Below are 14,548 nucleotides of genomic sequence, written 5' to 3' on the forward strand. Positions count from 1 at the left end.
GATTCGGTCCATTGCAATCGATATCTGCTTATTCATTTGAAAACTCTTTGAACCAAATAAAGCATATGATACGTCAGGGTAAAAACAGCTTGGAACAAATAGCAAACAGGATTTCTGAAAAACTCCATGTTTTTGACTTGAAATAATTCGCATGATGGAAACAAATCACAAGACCTGCTGAAAAGTAGAGGAGATTATGTTCAATGTCAGTTCAAAAATGAATTTCTTCTAAGCACAAAATTCAGAGATTCTTGGTTTCTAACTAATGATGAGAAAATTATGAAAATGACCAACGCAACATGCGATACGAAAGGTGAAATTATTATAACAGGTCAATGTCTGAAGGAAAAAAAAAGATTTTTTCGATATTCCAGTCTATTCATCAATTTTGCATATATATACCTCTGAGAATGCAGTTTCAACAAAACAACATTTTTTCTGTAGCAGGGACATTCAATGCAAATTGGCAGCAATAAAGTATAAAGATTCAAAATATGTTTATGTACCACTGCAACATACATTGCCACAACAAAAACGCCAATAAAGTGAAAAGCAAAATAAATCTTAAAACTCAATTTGGAAATTATTCAGAAATTCTTTTTAATTATCAAAAAAAAAACAGACTGGACCATTAGTTCAGTTTAAACTTTACTGTTACAGTTCGTTCAACTAACAGGTTACATAACCAAATATAAAAACAACAGATCTTATGGTATGATTGTGGATTCACTTAAAATGAGGAATAAACTTATGTTTTTGAATTGTCCTGCATAAATTTGGAGGTTTTAACGTCTATAAAGAGCCTTATTATTTCTTAACTTAAATGTTTCATATAGTGAATTTGAAAACACGTTCAAAATGATACATGCGCGCTACAAATATCGCATGGTTCACATATTCATTGTAGTATCGTGAAATGTTTCCTCGCTGCAATGTATTTTGCGGTGAACATCACTCTCATCATTTTCTTCAGTACTGGTATCAGATGCGTGTTGATCATGTCTTATATCAATATACTCAACATTCATTGAAACTGTCGTGGCATCTGAAAATTTAAAAATCAGTCATTTAGATCGCAAAGCAATTTTGAAATTTAAAACATTACTCTTTTGTTTCTTCGGTCTTCGATGGACACTGGACATGCGCAGCCCTCTAGCTTCACTTCGCTTTTTTGCATTTTTAGCAATTGACTTGAAAAAGCTTTCTAACATTTTGATAGAAAAATTTTCATTACCATTTTGCACGATTGTGAAAAATGCATTGAGAACATTTTGAAATTGCTTTAAAGCGCACTTTCTTTTCTCGCCGCGACTGCAGCCGGTCCATGAACATCATACCATAAATTTACGTTCGAAAAAGCGATCGATCAGGTCATAGCAAATGTTCATTCCGTTACAAGGATCTCCTTGGCTACCAACAAAAGTCTTCATGAAAGTAAACTGAAAAACATAAAGTGTAAATTTGCATGCAGAATCATCCGTTAGCAATTTGTTGCACAGGTAATAATTCGTCGTTGAAGTCCCTTTCACTGTTTTAAAATTTACATTATTTAGTTCAACAGCGAATTGCTTTTTTTTCCAGGGTTTCACCAATTAATGATATCACGTACAAAATCATTGCGCCCCACTATCCCTCATATGTGCGGAAATTTTCAAAAATAAATGTATACTCAGAAAGTTCATACTTACAAACTTTTACGCATATTCTGCATCCTCCAGTTTACTATATAATTCCTTGAGTTCACTCTCGGACGAGACAGGAGCAATATTAAACAGGTCGATGTTTGCCTTATCAGGTGTTGACAGTTTTTGCATAAAAGCTAATTTCGCGTCCAAATCGCTTTTTATTGTTGCTACTGTCCTAACAATCATGTTTTCAATGGCTCCCATCACAGAACTTTGTATTTCTTTTTTGATGTTGTCCAATTTGTCGAAAATTTCGCATTTTGCGGACTCGGCTGAAAAAAATCATTATGCATCTGCAGTAACGATTGAAAAGACAAAGTATTTATTTTTTGCGAAAAACTAACAGAACTCAATTGGAAATGTTCTCTGTCCGATTAATGTGCATTTTGTGACTTCAAGGAACATACAAGTATAAATTCGATCATACCTGGGCCACATGAAATGACGGCAGCGTTTCAATTTCTTGCAAACTGACGGTGGGTGTATACGGATGGGTTTCTGATTCTTCTACGACTTTCTCAGATTCCAAAAGCGGCCTCTCTAGCTCAGCAGTTTTCAGTACGACAGTTGTGGAAGTGGTAGCACATTTAGATTTTCTGAACCATCTACAAAAATTGTTATTTGCACTATGATCAATTTTTATTTTTCCGTAACTTACCATGACTAGCTGTTATAAAATTATTAAAATTCAGATCCGCAATCTGTTCGACTTGTTTACGTTTAAAACGTTTATTTAGAACGTTTGATGGACCTGCATCTGATATATCCGTCGTGACACCGGACAAATTGGCTGCTTCCTCCTGCGCTTCAGTTAAACTGTCGATTCGTTGTTGTTTTACAATACACAATAATTTGCTCCATCCCGCTGCCGGACAACTTGAAGAATCCTTTAGTAGCTGTTCCGCTTTTCGATCCGGCCAGTACAAATATTTGCCTTGTACCCATCTTTGAGGAACTATTGAAAGAACCGGTTTTCCAGCTTCGAGAGTTTGCACTATTGAGAAATAATCGTCTGAAAAATAACCGAAAATATTACGATTGAGCATGAAGTAGATTACATTTACAGCAACCACGGCAATATATTGACACTATATAGCAAACAATAATCACTTACCGAAGTTTTATTACGTTTTTAACCCATTTTATAATAAAATCAAACTGAACTCACGACAACGCGTCTGTGTGGATGGAATAGACCTATTTGCTTACGAATGTGTTAGTGCCACGGGTTGAGGAAAATATGAACACATCGCTGTATGTTTGCGATGCAAGGTTTTGAGCAGCGGGACAAATATACAGTTGGACACCTATTGTTAGTTTTAACTCGATTCTGAATATACTTTTCATCCGTGAACAAGAATCTGGAGAAGCTGGTGAACGTTATCGACAAAAGGTAGCAAAAAATGATAAAAAGTTGAAACAACGATATGCGATGATTTAAAGTTAGGGAAAACAAAAGCACCTTTACACGGCTCTACACGTTTACTAGTGTGCGTAGTTGAAAAGTCACTTATCTCTATAGACCTTTTTACGTCCGAATGTGCTAGTGCCACTAGTTGAGGAAAATATTTACAAATAGCTGTTTTGTTTGCAATGCTATGTTTTAAGCAGCTGGACAAATATTCAGTTGAACACTCATTATATGTTTTAAACTTGTTTCTGAATGAATTTTTTCATTCGTGATCAGGAATCGGAAGAAGCTGCTGAACATAATCGATCAAAATGTTAAAAAGTGATAAAAGTCGAAGCAACGAGATGCGATGATTTACAGTTTGGAGGAAACAAAAGCAACTTTACATGGGATTACACGCTTCCTAGTGTGCGTAGGTGAAAAGTCACTCATCTCTATACAAAGCAATTATTTTTGTTTCCTTTTCTCTGACGTTTGCGGCGAGGGGCGCTCAAATATGTAAGCGCTTAGTCATTCGTAATTCAGTGATCACACAGCCTCAATAGATACTTTGGTTACAGACAAACTGGAAGGTAGTGTACAAGTATTTTTCGCCTCCGAGTGAAATCGCAGTATGGTACAAATGGAAAAACGATCGGCTAACAATCTGGAGACTATGAGTTCGAGACTTAGAGAGGTAAATGACACCAGGTCATAAATCAAAAATTGTTTTTTGAAAAATGCGCTACTAAATAAATAACACGACATACCAAGAAATATTCCTCCTAATGTAGAATATAGCACGAAAAATAATATACTGATGAAAAAGTTCTTCAAAAATACTCTTTTTTCTTTCAGCTCTACAACTGCTTAATAAGCGCTTTTTCTATAAGAATAAAAATGTGGTAATGGTTGAATAATTGACATTTAAAGGTTTTTATGTGGCTTAGGAAGTGCTTATAAGGCAAACATTTAGTAGCTTTAAAGCGGTGTTTGAAAAGGCTTGATAAAAATTGAATAAGTGCAGAGCCGGATTTAAGGGGGGGCCCAGGGGGCCCGGGCCCCGGGCCCCCACATTTTTGGGGCCCCCACAAAACGAGAAAAAGTTCTTTTCTCTATCAAAAACGAGATTCAATCAAAAGTTCAATTTACAGTAAGAAAATTTGAACAGACCATTTCAATCTGAAACTTTCCTTCAGTGTTATTTTTTCGCGAGCGCCAATATCACAACTACATCCATAAGAGTTAACCTTCGATTCTCTTGGAATGACACACATTAACACACCATTTGAATCGAACCAGCGCGCATGGGAGATCAAGCAGGAAAGAAAATATTCCACAAGTTTTTTTAATGCATTGCTGTTGATTCCGAAAATAAGTTTACCTGTCCGAATCAGGGATACTAGATTTGCGTTGCAAAATGCAGATTTTCAGAGTCCGTGTGCAGATTTTATTGACCTGCAGAAGTGTGTAGTTTTTTCTAGTTTCTGTAGATTATTGCCAGCGTAGCCTTATGTTTGCGCAGTCTTTCTCAAATTGTGTGCAAATTTTTGCTTGCGGATCGCATTTTTTCAAATTGCGGTAGGTTTTAATTTTTCAGATATCAAGAAAAAAATTCCGGATTTCAAGAAGTTGCATACATTTATTTATTTGAGCCTAATGATCTCGAACGCAACTGGAGAAAGGTCTTTATCGAAGATGAAACTGATTGAAAATAGGTTGCGTACGACTATGAAGAGTGAAAGGCTGTCAAACTTAGCATTGTTAGGTTGAGAGTACAATATTCTGAAGGAGCTGAATGTTGATTATTCAATCAATAAATTCTCTGCAAAAAAAAACTCGTAAGAAAAAATTCTAGCAAATTTTTGGTAACTTTTCAATAACAAATAAATGTTTTAAACTCGTACGATAAAAAACGGGTTTGTTTTATTCTGGGGCCCCCACTGTAAACTGGACCCCGGGCCCCCACAATCGTAAATCCGGCTCTGAATAAGTGCCTAAAAAACTTTTCACTGTCGGTATACAGGTTACCAAGAGCGGTATAATTATTGTTTAGGTACTTCTTCTGCTGATAAATAAAGCCATTTACGCAACAAGCTGTATTAGTTCTCCAAATCCGACTGGTTAAAGGTTGAATATCTGCTTGGAAGGGTTTATATCGACAGATATTCAGCCAAAGCTGAACAATTAACGTTGTTAAAGAGCTTATTTAGCTAATAATTGTTTGTTGGGACATTCGTACGTAAAAAGGTCTATAAAATGCGAATACAGTCGTCGTTCGATAACTGCAACATGTTTACATTGCAGTTATCGAATACCGTTCGATAACTGCAACACTTGACACATGCCAAAATTTAGAGGGGGGTCCGTCACTACCATTTTTGTTTCCAATGATGTCGATATGTATTTTTCTAATGAAATAGTGGTAGAAAATATCAGAAAACTAAAATAGGCAAGCTTTTCGATTGATCAATTCGATTTCCGCATCATAATTTTTTGCGTTTTAGTAACTTCTTTACATAATCAATATGTAGGCGAAGATAAAATTCATCACTACAATAGACCATTTTACGAGACGTTTCTGAACTCAATTCATGATTGAAATTTTGACAGAGAGCTTGGAACCGCTGACATAACGCAAGTAAAAGCAACATCAATGTCAGCAAGATCCGTGACACCTGCCAGTTCGTAAAATGGTCTATTCAACGCTAGTTAACAAAATATTGTTTGTGATCTACAATGCACAAGGGGTATTTTTTCGCTCTTATAATAATTATGGAATGTATGTGGTTTACCATGGTGATTTTGCTTCATTGATTAATAGCGAATATCTATATTCTCCCATCCAGAATGAAGAGACAACAAGTACATATACGAAATCGAAAAAAAATCGAGAGAAATGATTGAGAGAAATGAGAGAAAATGATTTTAAAATGTTTCTAGAGATTCAACAATTTTCATTTTTGAATGCATTTAGATTCCCCCCGCGAGATCTGTCACTTCAATGTCAAATATGACTTTGACATCAGATTTGATGGATTGCGGTCCGATAACTGCAAAGTTGTTGCAGTTATCGGTCTTGCAGTTAAAAAGCGTTGCAGTTAAAAGTCTTGCAGTTATCGAACGGCGACTGTACTTAATTTTGGGTAAAAATCTCGGTTCCTAATGCTCGACTTCGGATCTGCACGCAACGATTTTTTTTCTTTATAGGGGGATTTGTTAGTAGCTTAAGTATTTATGATAAATATTAGTAAAGTATGTGTAAGTATGTGTGTCCAATCACAAATGGTGACTTCTCAACACTGTTAGTAAATAAATGGTGGTCATTCGTCCTTACGCCAAGGTATTCAATTTTACGATTTTACCTAAATGATGACTTCCGTGCAGGTACTCAAAAGCTAGGACAGGATGTGACAAGTGGCTTCTAGTTATTCTTCTTTTCGTTCAAAATTGCCCTCATGAAACATTGTGATTTTACGGCACGACGCTTGCCAGTGTTTCCAAAAATGTTTAATTAGCAAAATATAAATATCAAGGATTTTCCAACGGCCAACCGTACCGACAAATAATGAAATTTAACAGTGCGCTAAGTAAAATCGACCAATTAGAGAGGGCTTTCGCTTTGACAGAACTTTGGGTGATTTTTGGTTTCTCTTGTCACGTCCTGTCCTAGCTCAAAAGTAGGTAAATCACTTTGCGTCAAAAATACGCATATTTGGGTAGTTTTAATTTTCTGTGAGAAAACTATCGATATCCGTTTTAATCGATATTTTCCATCCCAAACACCCAAAATGGGCGTAATTTGTAAACAACTATTGGGCATCTCTTTCGTACTTGCAGTTGCAGCGTAAATCGCAATTCGTTTCTTTATTCGCGTCTACGAATATTTTAAAGGCTGTTCGCACCTACGCGAACTCTCGTATGCGATTGTCAAAATGTGTATGATGACAAAAGCAAAAATATTCCCTTCTTTTTTTTCTCTTGCTAGACCCAAACAAATATCAGCACCTTCGCAGTCCCGAATTTAGTTTGATTGAAAATATAGTGTGAAGGACATCAGATTTAAGAAACATTTTTGATTAAACGAATCAATTAAATAAATATGAAATTCCAGTATAAGGAAGAACATCCTTTCGAAAAGCGAAAGGCTGAAGGAGACAAAATTCGTCGTAAATATCCGGATCGCGTACCAGTAAGTTCTAGTAAAGATTTCTGTTTTTCTTGAATGATTCATTGTGTAGCAGAAAATCAAAATGTCCGATCAGTTTTTATGTTAATTTTCTGTGAGGGTTTTCAAATCAAATAACCTATTGAAAATTTTTGTGCAAACATTAACATCGTGATGTATAATCAACACTTACCATCGTACCAAAAATATTACGTCTTATAAAAAATTTTCTTTGTTTAATGCATTATACGACAAACGATTGAAGATTAGCTATGTGTGTGTAGTGCTAGATTTTGAATTAAAGCTTCGTGTTGAAATAAACACAACTACCTTCAACAAGATAGAAGGCTTTTGCATTAATTGTTATAATAATTTTTATTTTTTATTGTTATTTTTACTTAACAAATAATGTCATGGGTACATCTGTTTAAACATGAACATCAATTAAGTGTTGCGTTGTTCAATAAACTTGAATTTAAATATAAAAACATAATCACGCTCATCATTTTTGATTGGAAAGAATGAAAGTATTTTGCAAAATATGCAGGATAGAGCCTAAAATAGAACCAATGGATATATTAAAATAGATTTCAACGTTTGAATATGTATAAACATATGTAGGTACATTAGGCTAAAAAAATTTATGTTCAAAAAGTCAAGGTGCTTAACCTTAAATTGAAAAATAATGTTATTTTTGTAGTACGTTTCGTCTTTCTAAAAAATTGTTTTCATGTTGCCCAAATATGATTTATAAAAAAATGACTTTTAAGAGCTACGAAACCACTCTTGCACTTCTGTTCGATTCCCACATTTTTCCATATATTTTTTTATTTTTGTAGGGTTAATTTTGAATATGTTACATGGTTTGGTTTAGCATTGCATTCAGTTATTTGACTCACAATGTCCACTAAACAACGCAAAAAAGTGTTTTTTCTCATAATTTTTAGATAAAACCCTTTGAAATACATACAAAAAGAATTTAAGCCATGAACTGAAACTTTTACTTAAAAGGAGGATTCATGACGAAAGTTTACATAAGAAAGATCCTTGATATCTTATCGGAGGGCTAAGATATTGACATTTTTACATGTGATGGAAAACTAAGCATTTGTATAAAAATCCGCTAAAGCTCAATATCTCCATTGCACTGTGTTTTATTTTGCCGTTTGTGCGATTATTACCTAAATAGTGATTTAAATGTTGATAATAGCCATAACGTATGTTCGGAGAAGTTTAAGGATATACAAAAATGTATCTTTTAATGTAGAATGATGGGTTATCTCAAAACAACAAACTTTGCCGAAGATATCATGTTTCTATCTCTTACATATTACGAGCAACATAAAGTTTTCTATGAGAAGGCACTAAAGATCACAATTTTCATTCCTAGTTTTTTTTATAGATATTTCCGAATTTTTCAACCTTCTACTGAGTTATCAGCCATCCAAAAATGCATTTGTTTTCTGAACATTGTTATTTTTTATCGCCCAAAACAAAAAATCTTCTCTTTTACAAAAATGGAGTTTCTTAACGCTTGATCTTTTTGATATTATTTCCTCCGCCTCTGAGGTGTAATCATTATAATTTTAAATCGCTCTAGATAAAAAAATAAGCGTTAACATGCAGGTTTTTTATTGCATAAACATGTTCGTTGATGTTTAGGAAAGACATTTGAGGAAAAAATAAAAGGTATCTGATTACTAAAACTTGAGATATTATTCACAAAACTACATAGAACATAAAAAATATGGCTTTTTATGCTGAGTTTGCCTTTAGATCAAAATTTGAAGCGATGACATATGATTCTTTTTTCATTACCTACAATGTTTGTTAATGTTCAGAAAAGCCATTTGAGGAAAAATAAAAACTATCCGATTACTAAAACTTGATATATTATTCACAAACCTACGTAAAACATGCAAAATTGTCTTTTTATACTCAATTCGTCTTTAAATCAAAATTAAAAGCGATGATATGTGTTGTTTTTTTTATTAAAATGTTCGTTGATGTTCAGGAAAGTCATTAGAGGAAAAATAACAGGTATCTTTTTACTAAAACTTGAAGTATAATTCACAAAACTACGTAAAATATGCAAAATTATACCTTTTTATGTTGAATTCGTGATTCTTACGTGATTCTTTTTCATTTAAATGTTCGTTGATGTTCAGGAAAGACATTTGAGGAAAAATAATCATAATTATAATAATAATATAATAGGTATCTGATTACTAAAACTTGAAATATTATCCACAAACTACGTAACATATGATGATGAATGAGGCTCAATTCGCCTCTTAACCAAAATTAAAAGCTATGATTCGTGATTGTTTTTCATTGAAATGTTTGTTAATGATCAGGAAAGACATATGAGAAAAATAAAGAGTATCTTATTGCTAAAAGTTTAAATATTATTCATAGAACTACTTATGTTTGAAGATAATTGTCTGTATACAGAAAAACACCTTAAAACACTCTTTTTGAAATATATACATATTCTCTTGAAATTTATACATATACACATAGCGCTGACATATGATTTTTTACGTTTCTGGTGTTTTCGTAGTTTTGTGAATAGTAACACTACGGGATTCGATTTACCTTTTTCCTTTTTTTTTACTTTTACCCAAACCAGATCTTAGAACATTGAGCTGGAGGAAAGGGCATATTGCAGTGGTTTGAACATTGATTAAGAAGCGACTTAAGCATCAAGAGTCTTTATTTTTTTTGAATTTCTACGTAGTTTTGTGAATTAAAGTCATAATTTTTTTTTGATTTTCTACGTAATTTTGTGAATTAAAGTCATATTTTTTTGAATTTCTACGTAGTTTTGTGAATTAAAGCACAATTGTTAGTTATCGGAAGACTCTCACTTCTTCTCAGACGTGTTCCTTGGATACCAACAAACAGTTCCATTTAAAAAAATTACGTCATCTCTTTAGATTTCATTGTAGAGGAGAACTAAGCATGAGTGGTCATGCTCAATCCTTCTTACGTTGATTTCATTTTTTCAAAAGTTACATACAAGAGGTTTTACTGTAAACAATTGTCGAATGGCCCGAATGTCACCACATATTCGGAACTGGGAATGACCCCACATAACATTTTCCAAATGCGCCTTCCGGTTTCAGGAAAATAGTGGTATTTGGTCAACAATTCCAATACTTCCAAAAATGGAGCTCCATACGTCATTTTGAAATCCGAAATGGCAACTCCCAGTTTCTGTGGAACAGCCCGATATCACAAAATACAATCCAATATGGATATTTCCGTTCTGTGAGTTTTCGAAATATTGATGTTCACGATGTGAAATATTTTTGATATGAGTTGTACTATAGCAGTAATGAAATATAAAAAGTAGGAGGGTGGTATTCAAGACACGACCGCATGACGTAGGACTACGGTATTCTTATATTCCATTAAAACAAATAGTATAGGGAATTGCAACTCTAGTATTTGCTGCAATTTTATCTAACAGTGCATTTCTGAATGCTGAGACGCTAAAACGTTATAAATAATAATATATACTAAAAGAATGGATCTCTCTTATTTAATCGCTGTCATTTCATACATATTCGAATCAAACCTTTGTTCGAATCAAACCATTGTTCGTAGCTGCACTACTAAGACAATCATTTAATTTAGCGAATTGGGTAAAATTTACCTATCTAAGCAAAAAGCAAACTCAACGAAACTATATGAAATTGGAAACCAGAACGATTCAAGCGAAAATTTTAAATTTAAAAATTGTTTGACATTAAATCGATAACTTCATGTGTTTAAAAAAAAATACGTTTATTTCAATAACTTGAAATAGCAAGAGCTCAATTACACGCTTTTCGGTAGTTGTTATCAAGGTTTTGGCGAGTGACAGGAAAATATATTAACTTCTTTAATTGTGATTCAGAGCATTTCTAATTGTTTTGTTATTTTTCACGATAGCGACAAGTTTGTTTTTTTCTCTGTGTGCGAGAAACAAAACCAAAACCGCGCACCGAGAAACAAAAACGAAAATTTAATGAATGCTTATTGAGAAAATTTTCAACTCTTTTTACCAATAATTTATGATACTATGATAAAAGAACCTGTTTTGACCTCAATGAAATTTCTAGTAAACAGGTGTTGATCATTCATCGGCAGTAATTTTTCCTCGATGAATAAAGACTGGCTGAAGAAGTTAAAATCGCTGCTGTAAAATCAAATTTACAATTGTTTTCGTGAGGGCGCTTTAATATTTTTAATGATAATAATAATCTTCGATAAACACCCGCTATAGTCATCCACACACATGCTATAACTACCTATAGACACATTAAAACTTTATACACACGCTGTAGCTATAGTTTTTTATACACACATGCTATAGCTATCCATATACACGCAAAAGTTTTCCATACACACGCTATTCCTATCCATACATCCGATACAACTATCCATACACATGCATAAGCATAGGCGAAGCCAGAGGGGGGCAGGGGGAGCCGTTGCCCCCCCCCCCCCCCCCTAGTTGTTGATATTGGTGCAGAATTTTGTTTTCAATAACTCTGATATCAATCAAAGAAATAGTTATCGGTTTCCGTTATACTCTACTAATTTTTTTTTTTTTTTTTGGAAATAAATATTGAAATTCAGTCCGCAAATATATATTTCGACTGTGACGTACAGTCTTCCTCAGTGCTTATGTCCACATAAGCACTGAGGAAGACTGTACGTCACAGTCGAAATATATATTTGCGGACTGAATTTCAATATATATTTCCAAAAAAAAAAAAAAAATTTAGTAGAGTATAACGGAAACCGATAACTATTTCTTTGATTGATCTCAATCACTCTGCTAAGACGCTCGTTATAGGTTTTCTAGATTTAACTCTGATATCACAAAATGACATCTTTAGCCCATAGAAACATCTGTTGTGTAAAGCCAGATCAAAAATAATTGATTGAAATGCTTGCCCTATGTTGCATGGAATTGCACTGGTTTTGCTTTTGATCCACTAAGGACATTGCAGCGGCAAAAGTACCGGGCAAATCCGCCTGCATCAACTAGCTTGGAGTATTGGAACCGAGCTGTGAACTCCTTACCGTGATTCTCTTGCAACCTCACTGGAAACACGGTTCGGTGAAGATAGTGCACCTGCCTACGCGTTGTCCTTGCTGCATCCCGCTAACGTAATACACATGTCGTTCGAAGAGTTCAAGCGCAAAACCGAAAGTTTCGTAATTTTCTACGAAGTTGACAATTTTGTTGGAGAGGTGGAAGTTTGGTATCAACATTGCAGCAGCATGAGAGCAGATCGTAAGAACTTGGAAGAGCTGGATCTTATAGACCTGCTAGCCGAAAGACCGTTCAGCCCATTACGTCGGGTGAAAACCTGGCTGAGGTCAACAATGGTTGAACAGCGGTTGAGTGCTCTCTGCTTGCTGAGTGTTCATCGGCAGATGGTTAACAACAATCGTGAAAAGTCACATGAATCGCTTCCGGAACGTTGACGTTAGATGCCCGAAGATTTTATTGAGAATCTTGACTGTGTCTTCAAACTTCACGTCCTTGGGAAGCTTTGACAGGATGTAGTTGAGATGGCGGCTGTGCGAATGGGTATCCAGCTTCCGGAGAAGTAGATGTACCTTCGCCGCATCATTCAACTGGCCTGCATCGTTCTCGAAGAGGTCCTGGTAGCTGTTAAACCAGCGTCCGAATGTAACTCCGTTTTCTTAGTCGAAAATAAACTCGGTGATGTTCGATGAGAGGGACTCCAAAATCTGCCCCGGGGTTTAATACTGAGGCTGCTGCTGGGCCGCCATCTGCTGTAAAAGTTAGGCCATCTTGAGAATCATCTTGAATTTCCGGTTGCGGCTGCTGATCAACTCTACACAGTACCAAAAAATGAAATTTACAACTAATACAAAAGAAAGCACATAACGGTTTATAGCACATAAAGTGAAAAACATATACAATTTCACACCGTTAATAATGCAGAATACAGAATCGTTTTAAACCATGTAAATTTGTACGTTAATTGATATAAACCGAAAGCTTCGAATATAAATATGCATGCAAATTCACAATATATTCATTTACTTTGCATGTGAATATAATACCACACGGAATATTACATGGTTTCCAATGCTCCATTTATGTGCATTTGAAGTAATGTAAATTTTTTTTCACTGTGTATCTTCTGCCATGTTTGTGGATTCCCTTGTAGAAGACTGAACCACTGCGACCATTGTTTGTTCTATTGTGGTATGCTTCACCTTACTCTAAGTGCGTACAAGCAGGTACATCACTATTTGGCGAGTTGATGTCCTTGCTACATTGCACATTTATCCCAGTTGGGCAACGCACTTTGTATGAAGTTTATTACCTCACCAGGACTTTCCCTCCAAATTTCGGTAGGTTCTATGTGTCCCTTATCGAAGATACGCAATCTGCGTTGTATTATTACTCGGCATTCGCAGAGTAGATATTCTGAAGTTTCGGTTTCGATGCCACACAGGCGACATTTATCATCATCAAGTTTGCCTATCTTCTTGTGATGTTACTTACTCGGACAGTGCCCTGTAATAAGACCTGTGAATGTTCTCATGTTTGTGGATTCTTAGAATACTCGTCGCCAAAATGATATGTCCAAAGGTTTAAATGAACTAAACAGTTTTTACTAAAGAACGTCTATTTATATTCGAGGTTGGACAAAGAATAATCAAATTTTCCACTCTAATGTCAAGGACAACTTTTCACTGGTTGCCTTGATGTTACAAACACTAGTGTTTATTTCTATTTTTCAAAATATCATTTTTTCTTTCTAAAATTTGAAAAAACCTGAAAAAGAATCAAATTTATTTATAAAAATATCGTCTTCAAACACCAGATTTATTCTTAGAAATGCGCTGCATACCCCTTCATGGCCGAGGAAAGATGGTTCAAATCCCCATATCCATCCTTTATCCACACGCATTTATCACTAGGATTTTGAAACAAGAGACACGGCCAGCAATATAGAGTTTACCACGTGTCTGTGACCCGCACAGCCACGTTGCATCATAAGCGTTCACGCTAAATTTTCGTGTAACTGTCATTCCACCTCTGAAAAACGTTGACTTGATATTTTCTAGCTTTGGTAGAGGAGCTTGTATTTTGTGACCAGAAGCTTTCCTTCTACAGTTCGTATTGAGAATGGCTTGACTAGAAGGTCTTCAACAAGATCTGGCTCCATATTTACGTACTGCATTTGCCTCTTGAACGTACTGCATTTGCCTCTTGAAAAATACTGAAAGAAAATCATTTCATTCTACCACCCAGGCAATACA

General features: G+C 34.9%; 1 protein-coding gene and 1 long non-coding RNA gene across 2 annotated transcripts in view; one reads left to right on the forward strand and one right to left on the reverse strand.

Moving 5' to 3' along the window:
• Positions 1-768: 768 nt before the first annotated feature.
• Positions 769-2,748, reverse strand: LOC129730253 (uncharacterized). The gene is made up of 4 exons (XR_008728816.1): positions 2,344-2,748; positions 2,113-2,290; positions 1,106-1,978; positions 769-1,045 (listed from the first exon to the last, which is right to left on the reverse strand). It is a non-coding gene; the product is annotated as an uncharacterized LOC129730253 (long non-coding RNA).
• Positions 2,749-7,056: 4,308 nt separating this feature from the next.
• LOC129730800 (gamma-aminobutyric acid receptor-associated protein) overlaps positions 7,057-14,548 on the forward strand; it is a 28,968-nt gene continuing 21,476 nt past the window's right edge. Inside the window, exon 1 of the mRNA XM_055690375.1 lies at positions 7,057-7,267. Coding sequence (XP_055546350.1) covers positions 7,178-7,267 — 90 coding nt within the window. The 5' untranslated portion in view covers positions 7,057-7,177. The remainder of the gene's footprint in view (positions 7,268-14,548) is intronic.

The sequence above is a fragment of the Wyeomyia smithii genome, chromosome 3, assembly GCF_029784165.1.
Source record: "Wyeomyia smithii strain HCP4-BCI-WySm-NY-G18 chromosome 3, ASM2978416v1, whole genome shotgun sequence".
Taxonomy (NCBI): Eukaryota; Metazoa; Arthropoda; class Insecta; order Diptera; family Culicidae; genus Wyeomyia; species Wyeomyia smithii.